Here is a 22,682-nt window from a genome sequence, read left to right as displayed (position 1 = left end):
GGCGATTCCTAATCCGAAGGCTAACCATAATGCGTCGTTTCTTTGCCGTCTCACTTGTCGTATTTGTCGCGCATCTTTCTGATACTCTCCCCCACTACCACAGCGCTGGAGGTGAGTGGGAAGGAGGATGAGGGTTTGTTGTCTCTTCCGCTATCATATTTGTACTATTCAAGCCTCTATTTTGTCGGACGATCAATCCATGCCGTTTGATTAGATCTCCTCCGGTCGCGGGCGAAGATGATCCAAAATCAAGTTGCGACCACGTCGTTGTGGTTGGGGCATACGCATCGTTCACACCGGCTAAAGCTCAAGAGCTCGAAGCAAGTGTGCCTCTTCGTCGAGCTCTCTCGCAACCTCTCCCTCCTTATCGTCCATCGCCCCTTCCTCAAATCCGTCGGGCTACTGGACAAAGCTCCTATTCGAGGATTTGAGCACAACGTTGACGCAGATGTCTCACTTGCCTCCTCTTCCTCCTTCGACATTGCATTGCTCTGCCTCACTAGCCTCCTCGTCATCCTCCCTTCTCAGCGTCAGCGACACAAATGCCTCTCTTGCCTTCTCTTCCTCTTCCGTCATCGACACAATGCCAAAGGAGGAAGAGGAGGTAGAGCGGTGTGACGCTGACGCAAATGTCTCACCTCTCTCCTCTTTCTCCTCCAACATCAATGTAGATGCCTCGTCGCATTGCCTTCTCCTCATCGTCATCAATGTTCAGATCGACATCAACAAAACCATCACGTCGTTACCGTCGACTATTACCACAACCACTCACGATGCCACCATCCACCACAACATTTGACATTATCTTTTTTATTATCGTTTTCGTGCCATCATGCACGTACTGTTATGTGCTTTATTTTTCGTTAATAAAATCAATAATATTAAGGTAAATAAAATTAAATATTTCATCTTTTAATATAAATTTTTTAGTCTAAAGATAATCTGACCCACACTGACCCAGTTCAAGAATAACCTCGTGAAAATAAAAGATTCCAAATTAATCACTAACTAAGACAAATAGAAACTAATTAATATATTATTACACAAGTGATAGGTATGTGTGAATAGGATATTATGTTCGAGTTTACTGTGTAAAAGTCACACACTTCTTTCAATTTTAAAAAATAAATCTTCTTTCAATTTAAAAAAACAAATGGAACTCTCACACTTCTTTCAGTTTAAAAATAAAAAAAAAGATCTAACTCTCACGAGATCCTTTTTCATCTAATTTTTCACCTTGCAACCACCAACACGATTGCGTATGATCAATCAATCGCAACCAAGGCGGCAAAACAATGATCCGCCAACCCATCTGGTGTCAGAAATCAGAAGAAATCATCAGTCGTGAAAGCCTCACTAAAACAAACACATCCTAATATAGTTTTCCTTCTAAAACAACACTTGGTCAAATCCGAGAGTCCCTACCTTACGTGACCAAGTTACATGTTGCAAATGGAGGTTGATCTAACACACAAGCCCTCGTGCAAATGGACACAGACAGCACCAATTAACTACAATCTGAACAAGGACACAGAAACAAAGTCTACAACCTACTTGCATGTCTGCTGTTTGCAAGGAACTGTTCTAGCGTAATGAAGAACTAGTAACACTTCTTGCTTCATACTCTGGCCCTCTTACTGGTGCTGCAACTGGGACACTTGTACTGCTTTATGTGCTCGGCTCGGGCAGGTGTGATCTTGACGCACTTTCCATGAAACCACTTTTCACATACGTCACAGCATATCCAGAACTCGTCATTAGCATAATTGTCACCGCATGCACCGCATAAAGTGTTCTCGTGGTCCTCTTCATCTTCTTCGTCCTCTGCACCACTATCCTCATCTTCTTTTGGAGGCATCTTTGAAACCTTGGCCTGGGGCTCGGCCGGTCTGGACTGCTGAACCTATGTAGGAAAGTAACAATTAAGAATAAATGGATAAATTAAAAAGCAATGGAAGGATATAACATGAGAACTTACCGTCTTGGAGTTCGACTTGTTCTTGCTGTTGCTATTCGAGGTCTTTTCCTTGGACTGTTTCTTGGTTGTTCCAGTTACAACTTCATATATGGTAGGGAGATTGTTAATCATATTGAAAAGTCGCCTCCTGTAGTAGTCACAACATCAAGGATAACTGATATGAATTACATATGTATATATATGCACATTGTTGATTCCGATGACTATACGAGTATTCTAAATTTAAAATACTTGATAGAAACTGTTAGCTTCAAGAAGACAGTAATAACTCCATTCACAGAAAGCAATTATTAGCCATTAAAGCTCTTTGCCAAAATCGAGTTTATTCTTACAGCACTTATTGTTTGCAAAAGAGGTCAGGTAAAGATAGCATATCTGATCAAGATTTGGAAATTATTGCATGTACATGCCTTCACTACAAAACAAAATAAAGGAAATAAAAATAAAGCTCTCATCATGACTATCAATAACAGCCACTTGAGGCAAGTTTTGCAGCAAGTCAATAGTGACTTATAAGCACTTAAGTCAACATAAAGAAAATAAATAACAGAAGAACTGACCTCTGTATGTGGGTCTTTCTTTTTCAAAGTATTATTCCTCCTTGCCAGCATTTATTGAATTTGAGAAGAAAAGTTAAAAATTGGATAATATTAACTAGCAGTATCAAAATTGTTAGTACTTCAAGGGTCTATTTCATGCTACAGGGATATGCAAACTAATAAATCTCCTTGTCAGTCTTAAGAGACTGATAAGTTCACTAATGTGGGAATGAAGACATGGATGGATGGCTTCTCATCGAATAAAGCACAACGTTAAAGCAAATTAGTCATCAATCTCTCTATCCAAGGTTCTTAATTTCGGTCCATACCGATGTACCAAACCCTGCTCGGTACGGCGGTACGTATCGAGGCATACCGATGGTATGCCGAGGTGTACCGGCGATATGCCCAAAAAGAGCTGAAAAACCTCCAAAAATACCTGGAGGTAACGGTCCAACAATACCGAGATGTACCGATTGATATGCCTCGATAACGATCAAAATTCACAACGTACTAACCGGTAAACCTTGATAATGGTCGAAATCCGAGACATACCAACCGGTACACCTCGGTATCGATCGGATTTCGACCATTACCGCCGGGTGCAAACCTTGTATCACTCGATACGGGGTCAAAACACTAGTGCCGCCCGGTAGAGGGTGGTCCGCGTATCGATATCCTCTTGGACCAATATGTACCACCCATACCAAGCAGTACACATCGAAATTGAGAACCATGTCTCTATCTCAATGGTCCAAAAAGAAGCTTTTGGAGGGATTTAGCTAATACCTAAGATCACACTACACAAAATTGCACAAAATGAAACTACACAATGAACCAACCAACCTTATAAGTTTGCCACATATAATAGATTTAGACTAATTAGCATAACCATCACCATGAGCAACAAACTCATGATATACGAGATGGTTAACTAGCATTTAGAAGATAAAAATATTAGTTGCAAAGTTGATAAATCAGAATAAGACAAACTACAGGGTAGATTCTTAGAACATATACAACATATGACTGTTTTTGGCCAAATTGTAAAGAAAATTTTATTACATTTAATAATATGAAACAAATGCAGTTTCTAATGAGATATAGTGATATTGTGAACAGTAAACAATTATTATAAGAATATTAAGGAAGAGAAAGAACATTAACCACAGGAAAAAATCCTGGATGTCATACAAATTCAAGCAAAACATGAACATAACTATATACAATAGTTTTCAAGGGCCTCACTTAATGGTTCCCATAGTCTTTAAGGATGCATTTGTTTTGACATTGAAGTAACTAGCTTGTATTATTCTAGCCCAGCTTTCTAACATTAACCCTGTTTCTGGTTTGGTGACCTAAATGGCATATTAGCTGGATTAACAAAAAAATGTGACTCTTTTAAGCCACAATTTACTGGGTTGTATTATCCCACATCATCCAAATTAAACTCCTTTGACTGGATTACTAAGACGAGCAGTTGCCAGTTAAACCAATACCCACAATCTTCACTTTCCATATCCCCAAAACAAACATAACTAAGAAACTTCAGCTTACTTGAAGATGTTAGGGGAAAACAACAATGCGCTTCTGTTTTCAATAATCCTCATCCATGATGTTTCATCAGCAGCAAGTCCTCCCAGTTGTATACAAAACACATGACAGCTGCATGTTACTGCCTATAGCTTGCCAATTGCCATAAAAGAATGAAAATTTAACCAAGAACTAATATGCAATTAAACATGCAGTATCTCATAATTAAGCCTAACAGACTGATAATGTTCAGAACTTGCAAACAAGAACATAATAACAAAAAAGGATAATTGCATCAGTGTTTAGGTGATTTACCACAGCTCCACTCAGATAACATTACCTTGACTCCTTATCAAATCCAAAACGTGCCCCAAAATAGAAGGCAACAGAAAGTAACCATGCATCACTGTGGACGGCAACTAAAGCAAGCCAGTCCTTTTCTTCCATGCCATCTCTAGCAAAGTTAATTCCCAAGGCAGGCTCAGGAAGTTCTGGAGGTACTTCCTCTGCAGGCAAGGTTACTTCCCAAGTCTCTGTAGGAAGCCCATAGAGACATAAGTTCTCTTTCTCTGCCAAAAAAAAGGGAAAAATAACAATTATCAGCAGTCACAGTTAACACTTGATTAACATACAAAAGGGGATCAAAGAATATAGCACCCTGCATGACCCCATCACAAAGCTCTTCTACAGAACTGTGCTGAAAGTTGATACTGATATACCATACAACATGGCCCATAGTTGTAGAAAACACATCTCAAATACTACAGGACTACACATGTAAAGGAAACCAAGGTTACATTTGGTAATTTAGAGATAGACATGTGATTGTTAGGATCGTCAAGTTTATCAAAACTAAAAAAAAGTCTATTAAGGAAAAATTATTAGCCTTAGGTAACATGGATTTTACTCAAACTTACACCTTTTACTTCAATTTTGCTAAGGACCTAAAGTCATCATGATCATTCATGAAGCCCCATTAAGATCATGTAATATTTATAAAAGCAGTAATGACAAGTTTTGACAAAGATGATATCAATTATAAAGAAGGTGTTTCCCTTTTTTGGAATTGACACCAAAAAAAATATCCTTGAGAGAGCCACAATCAGGTGATGGTAAATTATAGTTGCTATGCATGCTATAACAGCATATTTTTGTATTTTGTTAAAAAAACTCAGAGTAGTGTACTTAAATGTTATGAATATAACATACAAAAATAGAAACAAGGTCATACTTACAAAGTTATGCCCAAAGTTGTTGGGAAACCCATTTTCCAACAACTTTGCATTTTCCTTGGAAAGAATCTTAGAAAAACTAATTACATTCTCTTTTCAAGGCCTATGAGAGACTGGACACTCATCCACTCCAACCCATAACAGGATCCCATAGTTAACAAAGAACCCATGACTGACATTATGGTTTGCAACATAATTAACAGCTCGGGACAGAATCCACCTGTCACAAACCCAGTTTCTGACTAAGCTTATGGTTTGCAACATAAAAAAGTTTGGTATCTAGACACCACTAACATAGATTGACCAAATTAATTATTGGATCAGAAAATCTTAAATGCATGCATTTGGTTTGCATGTCAATCATATCATGTTTGGTTAAACTTGAGTCAACCATGTAATTGTGGAATAATCATGTTAATTGTGAGGGTTCAAAACGAAAAGGAATTAGAATAAAAGGGGAAAACAAGTTAAAAAATTGAAATCAGAAACCAAAAATACCATCATCTTAATTTCTGTTAGACAACCCCATTGTAGATGATGCTACAACATCCAATGACTTCCACTTTTGTATTTAATTCAACCACATATACTCCTAATCAAGAATGCCTAGAGCCTCTGGAGCTAGAAACTGTTTTGAGGACACTTATCTGAACTAGAATTTTCTATACGTCCCCACTAACCTTTATGATAGCCATAAAAGTAATCAAAAAAATATATTAAAATAACAAAAATTAAATGGCCAAGACATGATTGGCCATAACCAGGACACTAAATCTGGAACAGTGCTGGTCATTTCATCAACATGTCGCTGTACTAAACTCGTCCATGAGATCTTCCAAAGGTCACAAATTTTGGTTCAACTTTAACTTAGCTCTGGACTATGAATAGAATTCCAACAACCGAACTTCAAGAATTATTTATATCAAGATACATAATGGTGCAATGATCATCTAATGTAGAGGGGATTCAAACATGTCAAAGATTGCAATCTTCCCAAGAGTCAACCTGACCCATATGACTTGGTCAAGCCTATCAGCCACAATGGAAAAGGCACAGGCTCAGGCAGCCAACAATAATTATAATGCCCCCAGACTGCATGGGATAGCTAGGAGACCTCTGTCATTTTTGAAGCTATGATAAAACTTCCCAAAATTGAATAAGGAATTTAAGTCATAAGAAGATGAGGATTTATCATGAGAGGTTGCTGTTTGACTATAAGATAAAATCAGGCTTCATGTTGAGCTAATCAATCAAGCATCAACCTCATAAAACATATCTCAGCTTCTTGAAGAGTGGATCATTAATGACAATTTCGAAATTACATCTTCCGGATGTGGGTCTTTCTTTTGATCTTTTTGGCTAGATCTTTTTATTCTATGTACCTTGAGAATAATGTCTGAGATGCTGCCCAAAGCTCACTCCAATAGAGAGGATTGATAAAAACTGAGTCCGAATCACAAATTAAAGTGCTCCAAAATGGGATCCCAACTAGCTCCTGATATTTCCATACGGTCAATTTGCCTGATATAAGCTTAAAATTTCCGAAATTTTGAATATCAGCCCCATGTATGTTTTTAACATTTGAATGACTTGTATTGGCCAAAACAAAACCGGAACTACCAGAACCCTAACAAATCATCAAAAAACATGACAGAATTCCCAGTACTTTTTTCAAAAAAATTATATCCCTCCCTCTATATTAACCTTGACTCTATCTAGAATTGTTGTGGCCGAGGAGAAGGCAAGGACAACAAGAGGGGAGCAATCGGAGGAGGAAGAGGAGGGCTGTTGGAGTCCAGGTTCGCTCGGCAGGGAGAGGGAACAGGTGATGGTGGAGGAGAAGGTGAGGACAACGGGTGGGGAGCTATCTGGAGAGGAGACAAAGGGGTAGGGAGAGGGGGGTTGTCGGGATTCGGGGAGGCTTGACAAGAAGAGGGAGGGGCTGATGACACAAGAGAAGAAACGATAATGGGAGGGGGGGGAGAGAGAAAGAAAGAGTTACCATGAGAAGAAAAGAGACACTTCGATAGAGAGTGGAGTCGACTATCCCTCCGAACAGAAGCCTCTCGCCATTAGAGAGGAAGACAACGCCATCGATTAGGTTTTCTAAGGGGAGAAATAAGGATTCTTGTGTGCGAGGGGGGAGGAGCGAGGGAAGGAATTGGGCTCACGCCTATATGGTTCGATTGAACCAAAATCAACAAACCACAACCAATTAGGCATAGTTCAGATTCGACTCAACAGAATTTGGTTGAGGCGTGCACCTCAACCGCCCGACGATAGGGCACAAACATGTGCCAAGGCAATGCTCAATTGAAGGCGCCTTGCCTGGACCAGTTACCAAGCACTCGACCCTCACCTCGTCTCGCCCAAGCACCTAAGTGAGCACTCGATGACTTCATTGGTTTTATATGATTTGGATCAATTTGGTATTATTTTGGTTAGGTGTCTAAGTAACTAGATGTTTAAATCCATGAAGGTAGGACTAATCTAAGAATATATATGGTTCTTAATAGATAGTATTTAATAAAATTAGATTTGAACAAGAATTCTATCCATTTTTTGCTAACTTAGGTCACATGCAAGCAAGTAATAAATGGAAGCATTGGCCTCCTTAGTAATAAGTTTATATAGAAAGAATACTAAGGTTAGTATCTATCGATAATGGGCATCTATCTTCATTTTCTCCTGTTCCTAATCTCTAGTCGAGCATTGGCTTCCCTCCTACCTCCACCCCTTTTCTATCTCTCTTACTACTCAACCAACTACTTGTGTTAGTTGCTGAAATCTAGTACCACAAAACAAAATCCTGAAGAACTGCTATAATACAGTTACAAGCTGCAAAGCTTTTCGGCATCAAATCTGACCTAAACAAGATAGATCTTAGCATCTGCACAGTAAAACAAATTTAGTTGCGCCCATTCACTTTAAGACACACAGAAGCCTCAGATATGCAGATCAATCTACAATTTGAAACATTTCCTCCCCCTGGTTCACAAAAGAGTTCTCAAGCTGCATCAGCTTTCTTTAGGGAACAATATACAATGTCTTTCCATCTCTTGTGCTCTGTCACAATGACAGAAAATCAGCATCACCATTAAGAATCACTAGATTTTTCAAATCTGATGGATCCCAACCACATATATTCAGTGTTCTGCATGAGCTGCCTCCAACTTTGATCTAGTTAATTTATCAATCACCCACCCCAACACCCCCAAACGACAACAAGCAAATTTAATCACATGTAATGAGATCTTAACCTCTGACTACGAGATTTACAAATGAGAAAAGAAAGAAAAAAGAGAAGGAGAAGGTGAAAAGGAATAAAGGAAAAAAGAAGGAAGAGGGAAACATCATGCCTGGTCCTCATTGCTTGCCACATGTATGTTGTCACAGATAATAACCCAACTAGCTATCTAGAAAAATAGTGGCAGAGAGAGATTGCATTGAGTTTACATGCTTCTGCATGCATAACAAAGAGAAGGGTGGTCAAGAATTAGAGACTCGGTTCATAATCAGACCCAAGCAATCCTGCAAACCTCAAGCTAATTCCAGCACCCAACCACTACCCTAACCTGATTCATAAATGTAGCGTTCCCAAACATAATAAATTTCTGGTCAAAGTTGGAATTTTCCATCGTACAACGGAAGGATTTAACTAGTACATGACTACTGGACATAATTTTTTCACAAGAAACTACGGTTTGAATGAGAAGTAGCTTTCACGGATTACAGGAGACACATTGCAAGACAAGGACACACTCCCAATAGCCAAAGACCAAAAGAGAAAACCAAAATAAGATTCCGTTGATAATCCATCACCAAAATATCTAATAAATGCAAGGAGAAAACTGTGGAACTAAAAGAACATACTACCCACAGGCGTCGCGTAAACAAAGAGAGGAACACCAAGAAAGAGGTAAAACCTTTTACCTGGATCGCACTGCTGATAGAACTTCTCGACATCTGCATCACCGCCAGAAGCAAGATAACACGTCAAAATCGAGAAGCCACAACAACGACTCAAGCAAATCAGTGAAAGCAAACAAAACAATATTGCGATTAGGCACCAGTCGTGAGCGCCTTGATCATGCCAGCTCTTCGACCTCTGAAGTCGCGGAAGACATCCTCGGCGGTGCGAAAAGGCCCTCCGCCCGCGTCCATCGCTCGGCACGACTACAAGCCCGGAGGAAGGGAATCGAGCAGGACCCGGCCTCGAAGACGACGGAGAACGGGCTCGAGGGAGGGGGAAGAGGCTAGGGCCTTGGATTCATCGGGGGCAGAGATTGGATTAGGGTTGAAGACTTCGAGCGGTGGGCGGGATTCAAATCCCCGCTCAATCACGAGCGAGAGGGTTTTATTTCGAGTTATGGATTTTAATATTAATATAATTATATTATTGTTTGGAATGGGATTTGGCGTCCGATTCCGTATCGACTCCGATTCGTCCAATTTGGCTATGCTATTTCATCCCAAATAATAATAATAATAATAATAGATAGTGCGTCTTTACTAAGTGGGGACCGATCTCGCTAGATCACGAGGTGGCGTAACACGTCATCAATGGGAAAGCAGGTAAGTCGCCGGGCATCGTCCAAACGAGTAGGAATATATAATATTGCTTCGGTGGAGCAAATATATTTTTGGTACCGTTTGCAAGATTACCTTCATTGTCACTGGAACAAGCAGCGAGCCCACATGGGACCCGAGCGATACACGGTAACTACTCAGGTCGGGACCACGTCGTGCCCACGGTGGCAAGTTACGCGGTTAGAAACAGCTGGTACGTAGCGTTGGTAACCCGGCTCAGCGACCAGCCTTGTCTTCCTAGACCTCTCTGGGGTCCAGCATGTGGTTAGCCTTTGTCTTCCTGGACCTCTCTGTGGTACGAAGCATTTTTAGCTTTTTTTTTTCTACATATCCATCCTTTCATCGTTCAGAAATAGCAGATTTGCCTCTCCAAATTTTAATAATATTTTTTAAAATTTTAAATTATATATATATATATACATGATAAATTCTTGAAAAAAAATCCACCTTTGACAAATCCCACAAAGCATCGGTTTGTTATGTGAAAAAATTAATTTACTCTTATGTCCATCGAATCTTATTCGCTTCCGTCTTACACTATCTTTGCGTTGCCCCCTCTCGCCTTTGTCCCATCGAACTTATTGTCATCGATAGCCCTCATGTAAGGAAAGAGAGAGATCCTCGTTACCCTTACATGAGGAAGGAGATGATGTAATGACAATAGCCCTCGTACACAAAGGAGGGTCCAACGAGGTGCACAAAAGCAATGGCAACCCTCGTCGTCCTCGCCCACAAGAAAGGGTCCAACGAGGTCATCGTCATTACTCACTGTATAAAGGCAAAGGTGACGGGTTCAAAGGAGACCAAGGGTAAAAACGATAACATATCTAGTAAAGCAAAAAGAAGGGGACACAACAATGAAGGCAACATATGACAAGGGTGTAAGATAGAGATCTGATAAGGGTTCAAGGTAAAATGATCATTTATATTAAAAAAATACTCTATAAAATTTTTTGAAAATTGAGAAGCTTTACAAAAATTTATGAAAGATAGAGGATTGTTTCAAAAATTTACATATATATATATATATATATATATATATATATATATGTATGTATATATATATATGTATGTATATATATATATATATATGTATATATATATATATATATATATATATATATATATATATATATGTATATATATATATATATATATATGTATATATATATGCAAATTTACCAGAAAATCCAGTATAAAATGACAACTACGAGGTTCTTTTCTCTACCTAAAAGCAGTTGCTATTTTAGGGCGAAGCAGAAAAATACTTGAGATTGATGGCATCTATCCTCCTAAATGATGTACCTATGCACACTTGGACATCAAAATGGAATCCCAAGGTGTTTCTTTCTGAGACATCCTGGTGATAAATCTCATATTTGAATCCATGGGAGCAATCTAACATGCAATTTAATGTAATGAAAATTCCAGTTAAAAAGAATTATAAAATCCAAAGGTGATGCATTTGTGGTTTCTGAATCTGGAAACTATATACAAGCTTAGAAACCATGATATGAGTGTTCAATGTAAGATGATTTGGTGCATGCACTTCAATAGTCTAACTTAGAAAGCAATTCATCCTCTGCTATGCATGAGACAAAAAAAAAGCATGATATCCACAGCATCCAACACAACTCTGAAGCATGATTCTCTTTAACAGGTTTGTTTTGACCAATGAAACAAAAGAGTGGACAAAGAATGCAACGAACACAGGAGAGAAACATCATTCTTCTAAAGCATAATCCATCTCTGATACAACCTTGACAACAGTGAAACCCATAAAAAACAATGAATCTTAATGTACAATGTTAACTTAATAGTTATGCTATGTTCAGGGAGAATATATTCAAGAAGCACATATCATCATTGCAGATCCATTCAGCTTCAAATAGAATGCTATATTGATATGATCATATGATGAAAAATACTGAGACGAGAACTTTCCTGTCATATACCCTGGATGCAGTCATCATTCTTCAGCAGCACTTAGATCAATGCTGAGATCAAAAGTCTGTAAAAAGAAAAGAACATTTAGGACATTGTACAATGTTTCTATAATTTTCCATAATACAAAACCCTGCACTTATCACTTCAGGAATTGATGTTGCACCAAAAAAACCATACAATTGAGCTCTACAAGGAAATCTCGATATAACAAAAAAGTATACAACATCAAAAAATTTGTAAATATGAGGAATTGCTACAGTGTGGCCTGACCTCTGACCAATCCTTGCAACAAATACTCATGGATTCAACCTTGGATGAAGTTTTTGGAATCAACTCTGACATCACCCACATTCTATGATTCGGACAACCGTCTGATATTAACCAGTTGGTGGTTGGACGATTGGACTGTGTTTTGGTGAGGATAAGTATATGACCTTTTACATTTACCCATGACCTATTAATAAACATACCAGGAAAAGAACATATGTAAAACATAAAAATTCTAAAGTTAGCATACAAGGTCAATCATACATGAGAGTTTGAGACCAAGAATAAAAACTTCGATATTCACAAGTTGAGTAGAAGATGCATCATCCTCCCCCTACTGATACCAAAACCTAATTTGCGGTGCCTTAGGAGGCGGTTATGGTGAATATTGCTCCTTCAGCATATAATATTGGTAGATATTACAATGCATGATATGTGATGCCTCAGGAAGTGCCTGTGTCTAGAGATCAATAGCATCAATTTATGGAACCCAGGAATAGTATTGCTCTCAATATATGATATTAGTCAACATTGTCAATACATGATAGAAGCTAATCAATAGGTAAACTACATATTGCAACATAATATGTTGCTACACCTAGTAGAGGCGGGAAAGGGAGCTATGATGCTGATAATCCAAAATTCCACATTCTGATCCACTTTTGCAATGCATTATAAAATTAAATTTGATGGATACAGTGAACCTCTTACCTCATCGAGCAGTGGATCATCCTGGTAGCAAATCGTGTAGCATTGCAAACTAACAAAAATGAAATGATATTATCAATTTGAACTAAAACTTATAGGGTTTCTCAAGCTTTGATCTTGTAATGAAATGAAGAGTGCAGGAGATAGCGTAAAAGCTTGAAATAAGGCTACAGAGGCTTAAAATGAGACTCCCTTGGCTGAAAATGTCAGCAAAGAGACCTTTTAAAACAATGGAATGATGTTAAGCAGCAGGTTTAAGCCCATAGTAATCCCTACTGATGGAGGCTATGATTCAGGATCAGATTGGTAAATATTGATCTCTCTCCCTCTCCAATACTAATGGCTTGGGTTGCTCAAGTTGTTCTTGTAGGCCTAGTCCATAAAAACTCTAGTGACAGAATTTTAGTTAACAAGAAGCAGATAATAAGGAAAAGGATCGAGCCACAAACATCCTACTAGCAATTTATCATGTTAGGGAAAAAAAGAATCATTGCTCACGAAAAATAAATTTGGTGAAAAATGTAGTCCTTAACAGGAGAATATAAGGAATAAGGCCATAATAAAGGAGGTTGAATACAAAATGCCAATAATACTGTCTGCTAGATACATTATTGCCATAACTTATAGTCTTATATAACATGGATAAACAGATGTAAAATGCCACAAACAACAAGAGCTAACCAGCATAAAATCAAAACTTGAACCAGGCAGTAGCCATATACCTCCTAAGTGTCGAATCCCAAAATAACCCGAGAAGGTATCATTAAGTATGGTAATGTGGGAACCAGATTCTAGATTAACTACTTGGTCCTAGAAGTTCACCTCAGAATGAAAAAGTCAAAATGATCAAGTATGCAAGTTGTAAATATATTTTAGATTGCCGAGAGTTGGAAAGTGCCATACACAGAGGTAGTACACTAAAAATATAAATAGTGACTGCCCAACTTGATACATGGATATTTTTACTATGGATGAAAAAAGGAGAATGGAAGTCGGATTGAAAAGCACAAAAAAGATGTTACCCTTCCAGTGATCTTGGTATACATAGAAAGAACATCCACAGCAGTTGATTCAAAATGAGTTGTAGCATCATAGCTCTGCCAGATAGTAGAATTGTCAATGTTCTTCTAGAAAAATGAGCATAAAATATATTATTTTTTTGGTAATTGTAACTACATATAATATTAGTGAGACTTACAGTTGAAATGAAGCAATTATCAAGTGAAGGTTCGTTGACTGGTTCATTTCCGTCATAAGTATCAAAAAATAATTCATCTACTCGTCCCAGAAGATCAATTCCTGGCTTTAGTTCTATATCTGGATGGTCAGTCACAGCTTCAGTTGAGACAAAAGCAATGGACTTCCATTTTGGGACAACATTGTGGGAATAAGAACAGCAGAAAAGATACCTGTTAAAACACAAGGACATTGTGACAATGTTGGGTTTTGCAAAAACTAGACAAATTTTCCTTTTTGTAACAACTTAATGCATACGCAGTTATTCTATCTCAGAACTCAACAAAAATGTTTTGAGCATCAACAGAAATACAAAGAATACTGTTCCCCTTAAATTGCCTAAAAACTATTTCCTGCTCAAATACAGTTTTTCATTTATAAAAAAATTGATAAAAAGCTGAAGAAAATATATAACCATATCATCAATCTTTCAGTTATAAGGATGATTACAGATCCTGTATCGTTGGCAGAGAAGGCCAGCTCTGCAGATGAAGGTTTGACCAGACAAGATAAAAGGGAAAGGCAGTGCCAAAAATTTAATTGCAAAAACTATCAGGATCAGGAACCAAAGAATCCTTTCATTTATTATTTGCCTCATAGCTGAAAGAATTACAAGCTAGAACTGCAAATCAATTTCCTTCAGAGAATCAGAAATAGTGACCAGTTAACAATTCATCACTTTGACGCGAATCATTCCCCATAGTTTTCAAACTATATTGAAATGTTCTGTTAAGCACAGGTTTCTAACAATTCAGAACTTTATCTTTTCCAGATTTTGTTTTTTTAACTAACTTAAAAACCAGACACAAATGAGTAAAGGCCATTAGTGTATTCATTAAATAGAAAGCACTGAATAATTTATTTTTAATTGATTTATAATCTATCCAAAAAACTTTGGTACTTATATAAGCAGGTCAAACTTCAAAATGCAAAATTTTCACAATGAACTAAATGCAAACTCTTCCATCCTGAATTCACTTCATGGATTGTTACTAATAAAATCAACATTATTCTGTTTAAATATTTTAAAAAAACAACATTCTTTTTACACTGACCTGCAAGAGTGTTTTTATATCAAGTTAATATCACATAGCATTTGTTCTGAGATTTAGCCAATCGGGATCATATCTCTGATTCAACAGTGTCAGACATGAAAGCTATATTTCAGTGTATTTTTACTTTTGTTTATAGTAAAATATAGTGTGTCAGCTTTTCTTTATAAGAAATGATAAGCTTTAATTCATCTCCTTATAACAATATCATTAGTTAGAAATTAAAGTATGTAATATGTTCAGTCTAGTATCCTCAGCACCCTTCTATTTAATTTAATAAAACAGCTTGTCAAGGTGACAAGTTTGAACATCAAACCTTGATGTAAATCTCATGAAATACCTGCTTATGATATTTTGATCTAGTTTTGGATAATTCCACCAAAAAAGAAAAAAACATAGCATAACATCAACTAACAAAATCAAATGCTCTACAAATAGCACAAACTGCTCATCTCTTTTTGATGATGATCAATCACTTTGTGAATGTTATGACTAGTTCTATTGAGTCAAATAATTTAAGAAAATAGTATTCACTCATACAGAGTAAACATACTACAGTGATTTTACATATCGAGAGTTGAATGAGAAGAAGATGAACAAACCTTTGGAATCATGTCAACATTGTAATCTCTGCTGGAACCCAAAAGTGCTGGGGGGCTTATCACTGCCCCTAAACCTTTTCCAGAGCTGTGCAAAAGATTATGTGTAAGCTTGAATAGGATGATAAAGGAAGTTCAGTACGACAATATTGCTCACTTGAACTTGAAAAAAAATGTAACATGTTTCAGAACAAAGATGAAAAATAATAGCTTGATCTAGTCAAATTTCCATTCATTTCTCAAGGAAAAAAATAATGAATTGACGGATGAGTATAAATATTAGCGCAGTTGTAAACAAGTTTTGTTAAGTGGAACTGTAATGAAGAACCACAAAAATTCTTTAGTTTATTCACACTGTATTGCTCCTACAAAATAAAAAAGACCAAGAAATCAAAGACTGTAGAAGTACACTGTCAAAAGCTAATCTGATCTCTTTTCCCTTCATCTCTCAAGGGCAAAAGTAATGAGGCAAAAGTAATGACAGTTTTATGGTTTTCCTAACACTTCGCTTATAATGGTTGGAATAACCAAGGATTGCCATGTGGCATGGGGCATGCCAATACATTTCTGGCATGGCACATTTTTATACTGTGCCAATCAGCACCACCATGTGCTGGTCAGCATAGGAAAAATTTTCATCTAGCCATAAAATGGCACTCCAACTTGGCTTGGCATGGCATGATCACTAAATGCTATGACACATTTCAACCCATGCAAACACATGTTGATTGACATGACAATACTGAGGCCTAATACAGTGTTGTTATGCTAATATATTTGTCATGAGGAAGTGTAGTGGGAACCCATAGAACAAATAGCATGTCCACTCACAAGCAAGCAAAACACACATGCACAATGATTGTTCTCTGTTTATGTTTCTTGCCTGGATGAGATTGAGTGAGGTCGACTCTCCTCCATAGTAATCATTCCTGTCCATGTGTAGGACCCGAAACATTTTGGCAAGCAAAAGAAACTCATTAGAGAACAACTGAAATACAGATTTACAGCACATTGCATGTGCAAATTTAAAAATATTTCCACTAATACTCATAATAACATCTCCAGTGATCATCACATAAGTATCTAGACAGGTCCTAAAACTAGTTGGTACAGTACAAATGCATTTGTCAAAAGCAAAGCCAAGAGAAAAAAAAAAAAGCAAAAGAATAATATGAATATGCAAACACTTAGCGTTCTTTTTTCTTTGAATCCCTGTTGCAATAAATTACATTAAGCAATGGATTCATGAATCAACAACAACAAAGCTGTAAGCAACAGAATCATGAATGGCCAACCAAAAATACATTAATAATTCCGCATAAGAAAATTGTAAAAATATGAATACTGAAAATGAAGATAAAGGATGGTTGTAGTTTGACGTCCATATTTATGTAAACAATAGCCGTTGGATATATTTACACATATGTCCTCTGTTGTTTTCTTTTATTCAGGTTGCAAAAGAGAGCATGTTAAGCAATCCTAAGAATACTTCCTCTAAAAAAAATGTATGGATATGGATATGGACACTGCAAATAAAAATGCAGGAAAGATTCCTGGAGAAAAAACAGTTTAGTGTCAATATCGATGCAGCCCACTGAGAATACTAGGACAAAAATACACTTTAGCACACTTATAAAACTTTTGTTTGCAAGCCTTAAGTTCTAAATTTAGGGAGAAAAAAAGAAAAGAAACACTTGAATTGAGGTTATTCTTAATGCATCACATTCATAGAGGTGAATATATTAACACGTGATAGAATAAAGACAGACCTCAGATAAGTCTAGGCTGAATTGGCAATGATTTTTGGTGGGAATATTTTTAATTAATTGGATTAGATGGTAAGAGAAGGAAGGAAAAAGAGGATGGAAACAAAAGGAAGAATAAGAGAAAGAGGAGTTACTGGTGTTAACTGAAGAACAAAAACTGGAAGAATAAGAGGAAGAAGAAAACTTAATCTCGTACTGAAATGGTAAGTCCCAAGTTCATCTGTCACTTCTCTGGTGCGAATTGCAGCATTGGCTATTATTCAACACGTAGCTGTATTCAAAATCCTGGTTGATACATATTCCGGCCTACATGTTGTTCGACCTAGTACTACATCGACACGATAACAGTATAACAGAAACTAACTACAAGCATATAATGATCTATCATTAGGGCATAAAAGTTAGAAATCTATAATCCAATTCTAATTCATAAAGGCATAAACTCTACTAAACCAACGACTAATTGAAATCACATTCCTACTCAAAGAGGAAACACATCAAAAACTCAACAAGCTTTCATCCATTTCTAGATCTTGAATTAAAATCATGTGAATCACGATCGTAACAAGGACAACCAATCGGTACGACAGACCAAAATGCGGCCTTTCATGGACAATCGTGATATATGGCATATTAAAATCGAAACAAGTACAAAGAATAAGACTTCAAAAACTCGGCACGCAGGTCGAAAACGAAATTTTGTCGCAAAACGGCCTCTAAGCAAGTCGATGAGCGAACTTAAAATCAAAAGCAGCAAATCGCGCCAAGCGCAAAACGGGAAGGACTATAACAAAAAGAGGCCAACAAAAGGGCGTGGCAAGAGAAAACCTTGAGGCCATCGACGGACGGCAGGCCGCTGAGGATGCATTCCTTGAGCCCAGTCCCTAGGACGTTGACGTCGTACTCCTCATCCATAACGAGAACGAGAGACCTGGGAGGGGGTCGGAAATCTTTCTGCGGGAGAACAGGAAGGAATCGAGGGAAAGGAGATGCTTTGCGGATGAACCGGTGAATGGAAGCAGACTCGATGGACTCCTTTCCCTCGAAAGAGGTCACACTGGTCCTCAAAGCCGACCAAGAACAAGAGAATTCAAATAAAATATTATAAATTAAACTTGGACGATATATATATATATATATATATATATATATATAAAGATTTCTCAATCAGCATCTTCATTTTATTTGTTTCAAATGATATCTCTAATTTAAAATTGTCCAAACTCTCTCTTAAAAACATGTTCATATGTTATTATTTATAATGTTTGGATCACTACAATGTTATAATGTTATAATGTTTTGGTCACCATAATAAAAACAATATAAAGCTTACTTGAAAATACTATAAATAAGTTAAATAAAATCAAAACACATTATAAATCATTTGATATATCATGATTCAAATATATATTTATAATAATTTAAGAATAATATCACCTAAATAAAAATAAAGAAATTAATTTATTATAATATTTTTTGCTACCATAATAGAAACATATATTCGAAAACATTGTAAACGATCTAAATCAACTTCTAACCTCAATCAATCAGACCAATTACAAGTATAAAAATATTACTTATAATATTTTTTTATAATATTTAAAATTGTTTACTATATTAATAAAAATATTATAAACGCTATCGAAAAAAACGTAAATGAGTCAAATGTAATAGTGAAAAAACAAAAGAAAGATACTTTAAAAAAAATTCATAAAATCTGGTGAACATATTGCACTCATGTAGAGAAAATAAAAATAATAATAAAATTTAATTTTATATTTTTATGATAATTTTATATAAAGATACCAATTGAATGATAAATAAAGTTAAATTATTTTTTTAAAACAATGTACTTTTATTAATATAAACTTTTTGAGGTTTTTATGAAAAAAATTAATTTCTGGCAACATCTTTTTTGGTATAAAATATGATGAAAATATGTGCTAAAAAATATAAATGATAAACTCCCATAATTTCAAACTATATCATTTATGACTTTACGTTGTATTTTTTATTTTAACTGATTTTAGCACATATTTTCACTTGAAATATGATCTCCTTCTTGCCACTGCTTGTTGATTTTTCATTTGAAATACTCTGAGAGCAGGAAGTGGATGGAGTTGCCTGAAACTATAAGAAATGGTTTGCAATCTGAAATCATAAAAAGAACATAATTAAAAAGAGTCATTGTTTTGTGGATTGATTGTGGCATCATTCCTCACCTTTTTTTCTGAATTAATACAGATTTTTGGATGCACTTTGTCTGATCCAGCAAAGTCCTCTTTCTTCCACTTTCACATGCCAATGTGCAGTGTGAGCTCTGAAAGATCCCAACCTCTTATGTCAGTGTGCAGTGTCCTGTTACTTCTGAAATATGCATAACATTCACATTTATATTCACAAAAAATATATATCAATCCCACCAGATCATGGTAACAATGCATCCCAAGTTCTACAGGGGCAAAGACCATAGAATTGAAATCCAAAGGAAGTTGGTCAGCAAGTCTCTGCCCATAATTTGCCCCCCAACTGTGGTGTAGACAGGAAATGAACATGGATCTCCCTTGGGAGATAAACCAGCAACATCCACAGGAAATGGCAAAACCATCAGCCATTCCTGCAGGAAGTTTAAATTTGCCCATGAAACTAAGAACATACATGTTTATTTGATCCTTCTAGAGTTCCATGTTGGCAGTCTTCTTCATTAGATTATTGAGCTTAATGGTGTTTATTCTGTGTATTTGCTAATGCATCAGCATTAGGCATCTCTTAGGTTACCTCATCGTTTCAACAAACAGGATTTGGAGCAACTCTGAGTCCAACAGATGACTTCAGCATGATAGGGCCTTCGAAACTGCTACTTCCAGTTTGAAATTTCCAACCAAAGCCTACAGAAAAAGGAAGGAAAAAGAATCCAATGCATGGAGTGTTGATGTCAAAATGAGGCAATCGTAAATCATATAAATCATGAAAAGGAAGTCATGTTTGTTGAATTCATACTGCAAACTGGCTTTACTAATGTCTCCAACCAAAAGCAACAAGGCAATCTAAGCTGCAAGGATCACAGGTTTCCTCAGAGGCTTGCTACATGGGATCATGAAGGCAGAGAATTCGATTTAGTCAAGAGATTTGGACATTATTTCAAGGTGTTTCTTCAGGTAGAACATGCTTGGGACCAAGAAAGAGCATTTGTTTGTCTCTCTATTGAACCTGGAGATGAAGATGCAAGTAGGCTAAGCAAAAACACAGTGATGGTTTTTGATTCCTTAATCAAATGAAGATGGATGTGGCCCTCTTGGCTTCTGTTTTGGCCATTTTTAATGACCCTCAAATCTCCTCGAAAGATTAATCTTTTTGTCTGCTATGTTCACTTTCAGCTCTGAATGTAGGAAAATCATCAGAAAGGTTTAGAACTTTTTGCACCACACTATTTTATGTCATCTGTCATTTGAATTGTTGGGTGGCACATTCATGTAGAAAAAGATAAGATAAAGTAGTGGCAAGTGGAAGTGTTCAAAATGTGAGGCATGGCAATACTTTAGATGATTGTGATCAATGAAGGTCAGTTAAAAGTGCCCCCATATGCACCTTCCTGGAAGGTAAGATTAGTTGACCAAGAACTGTTCATGCACAAGTGTTGCAGAAGCAAACAGCTTTGCTCCACAAAGGAGCCAACTTAGACAGCCATCCTCTGAAGGCTCCATTTCTTGACCCACCAACCCATGGAGACACTTATTTCTACAAAGCAATGATGCTGAAGAGAACTGTCTTGAAAGTGACAAGTCCACTTCAAACATGACAAGATTAAAAGCTATAACATGAATACAACAGTTCATACAGTGTAGATAGTGTCCAAAAACATCTGTTTGTATGATTGGATATTTTTATTTTAGAGTATAAAGAAAGATCAAAACTGCAACTCAATCCTTCAAATTTCTGTTTCTTCTGATAATATTTTAAATATTTTTTCTACCAAATATGCAAGCCTAATCCAGTTTTGATAAGTATGATTATATATGACAAGTGGTTGACTGGTGCATTCTGTCATCTTTATTCTTAATATCTACTAACAGTGGGTGACAGGAAGATCTTTATCTTATTCAAACTTTTTGTTCTTGTCCACATGAATGTATTGCCAGCCAAGACAAGATTCTCCTTCCATAATGATCCATGAGTCATCCACGAACCAAAGGCACAAGAACCTTCGTATAGATGAACTCCACAACGTTGCTCATCTTTCTTATAAGAGAGGTTTAGTAAAGCTTCCATTTCTACAGACCAAAGCGCTTCAAACACAAGAAAGAATGGAAGGATTGATCCCATACATCTACAGAGCAATAAAGAGAAGAAAGGCTCCCAGATACTACCGCTCGATGTCGACTGGTGCCTCGCAGTGGTTTGGCATCCCCAACACCAACAAGTTCCTGCGGCCAACACCGATCAAGCTCGGCAGCTTCCATGAAGACCAGAATGGCCACAGGAGGCAGTACTCATCGGAGGATTTCTCGGAGCCGCCTTTCTCGCCGGAAAAGGCTGGCCGACATGGCCATTTGGTGAAGGAGACAAGGTTTGGGAGTAGCCGCTTCCTCGCATGCATTACCGGTGCGAATTAGGATCGACGGATGCAAGTAATTTATGTAGTGATATGAGGATTAGATCATGTCATTATAGTCTTTTAAGGAAGGTGAACAAATCAGAGAGGCTGTGTTTTCCTGATCAAACGTGAAGGAAAATAACAAGAGAATAAGAAGAAGAAGAAGAAGAAAGCCTTCTTCTACCTACTCCGATATGAATCATGTCCTGTTGTCTCTCTCGAGAAATTAGCTGCAAAATTTGCAGACTTTGAACATATATCTTGCTTGTAAAAGGGAGAAATGCTCACACAATCGCGTTATTATTAAAGATATGATTGAATTCTCATAGTTTTAGCAGTTTTCTTTCATATGCTGAGTTGATTTCTAGTTGTTGATATTAAGATCAACATTTGAGCAATTCAAGAAAATCTTTGTCTCGAGAGACTACTAAGTCAAAGAACTTGTGAGACAGCAAGCCAAGATCATAGATATGCAACACTATATGGAAAGAGTATAAGCTTATCTGAAAGGTAAATGAGCTTCGCAGAGAACAATAACAAGAAGCACTAGTAGATTTATTTTTCTATGTATGTTTTTGACAGATGATGGTAGAATTATTTGCAACAGTTTGAAGAACATTAGAGCAAAACACATACGGCTT

At 36.9% G+C, this 22,682-nt stretch overlaps 1 protein-coding gene and 1 long non-coding RNA gene across 4 annotated transcripts; both read right to left on the bottom strand.

The window, feature by feature from the left end:
- Window positions 1-1,357: 1,357 nt before the first annotated feature.
- Window positions 1,358-9,635, bottom strand: LOC103990788 (PHD finger protein ALFIN-LIKE 8). Of its 3 annotated transcripts, none has more exons than XM_009410053.3 (5): window positions 9,353-9,635; window positions 9,216-9,248; window positions 4,391-4,619; window positions 1,979-2,105; window positions 1,358-1,894 (listed from the first exon to the last, which is right to left on the bottom strand). In XM_009410053.3, exons 1-5 carry the CDS (start codon window positions 9,444-9,446, stop codon window positions 1,619-1,621), a joined length of 759 nt encoding a protein of 252 aa, XP_009408328.2. In that variant the 5' UTR covers window positions 9,447-9,635; the 3' UTR covers window positions 1,358-1,618. The 3 variants fall into 3 exon arrangements, with proteins under 3 accessions (XP_009408328.2, XP_009408326.2, XP_009408327.2); XM_009410051.3 differs by having other exon boundaries at window positions 1,358-1,903; window positions 9,353-9,632; XM_009410052.3 differs by having other exon boundaries at window positions 1,358-1,897; window positions 9,353-9,632.
- A 1,898-nt stretch (window positions 9,636-11,533) lies between these two features.
- On the bottom strand, window positions 11,534-18,643 carry LOC108953409 (uncharacterized). The gene is made up of 7 exons (XR_010514845.1): window positions 18,276-18,643; window positions 16,565-16,610; window positions 15,685-15,769; window positions 13,993-14,203; window positions 13,817-13,891; window positions 12,798-12,846; window positions 11,534-11,883 (listed from the first exon to the last, which is right to left on the bottom strand). It is a non-coding gene; the product is annotated as an uncharacterized LOC108953409 (long non-coding RNA).
- Window positions 18,644-22,682: the final 4,039 nt, after the last annotated feature.

The sequence above is a fragment of the Musa acuminata genome, chromosome BXJ1-7 (genome assembly GCF_036884655.1).
Source record: "Musa acuminata AAA Group cultivar baxijiao chromosome BXJ1-7, Cavendish_Baxijiao_AAA, whole genome shotgun sequence".
Classification (NCBI taxonomy): Eukaryota; Viridiplantae; Streptophyta; class Magnoliopsida; order Zingiberales; family Musaceae; genus Musa; species Musa acuminata.
Note: the sequence above shows the minus strand (reverse complement) of the source record. Positions and strands in the feature narration are given on the sequence as shown.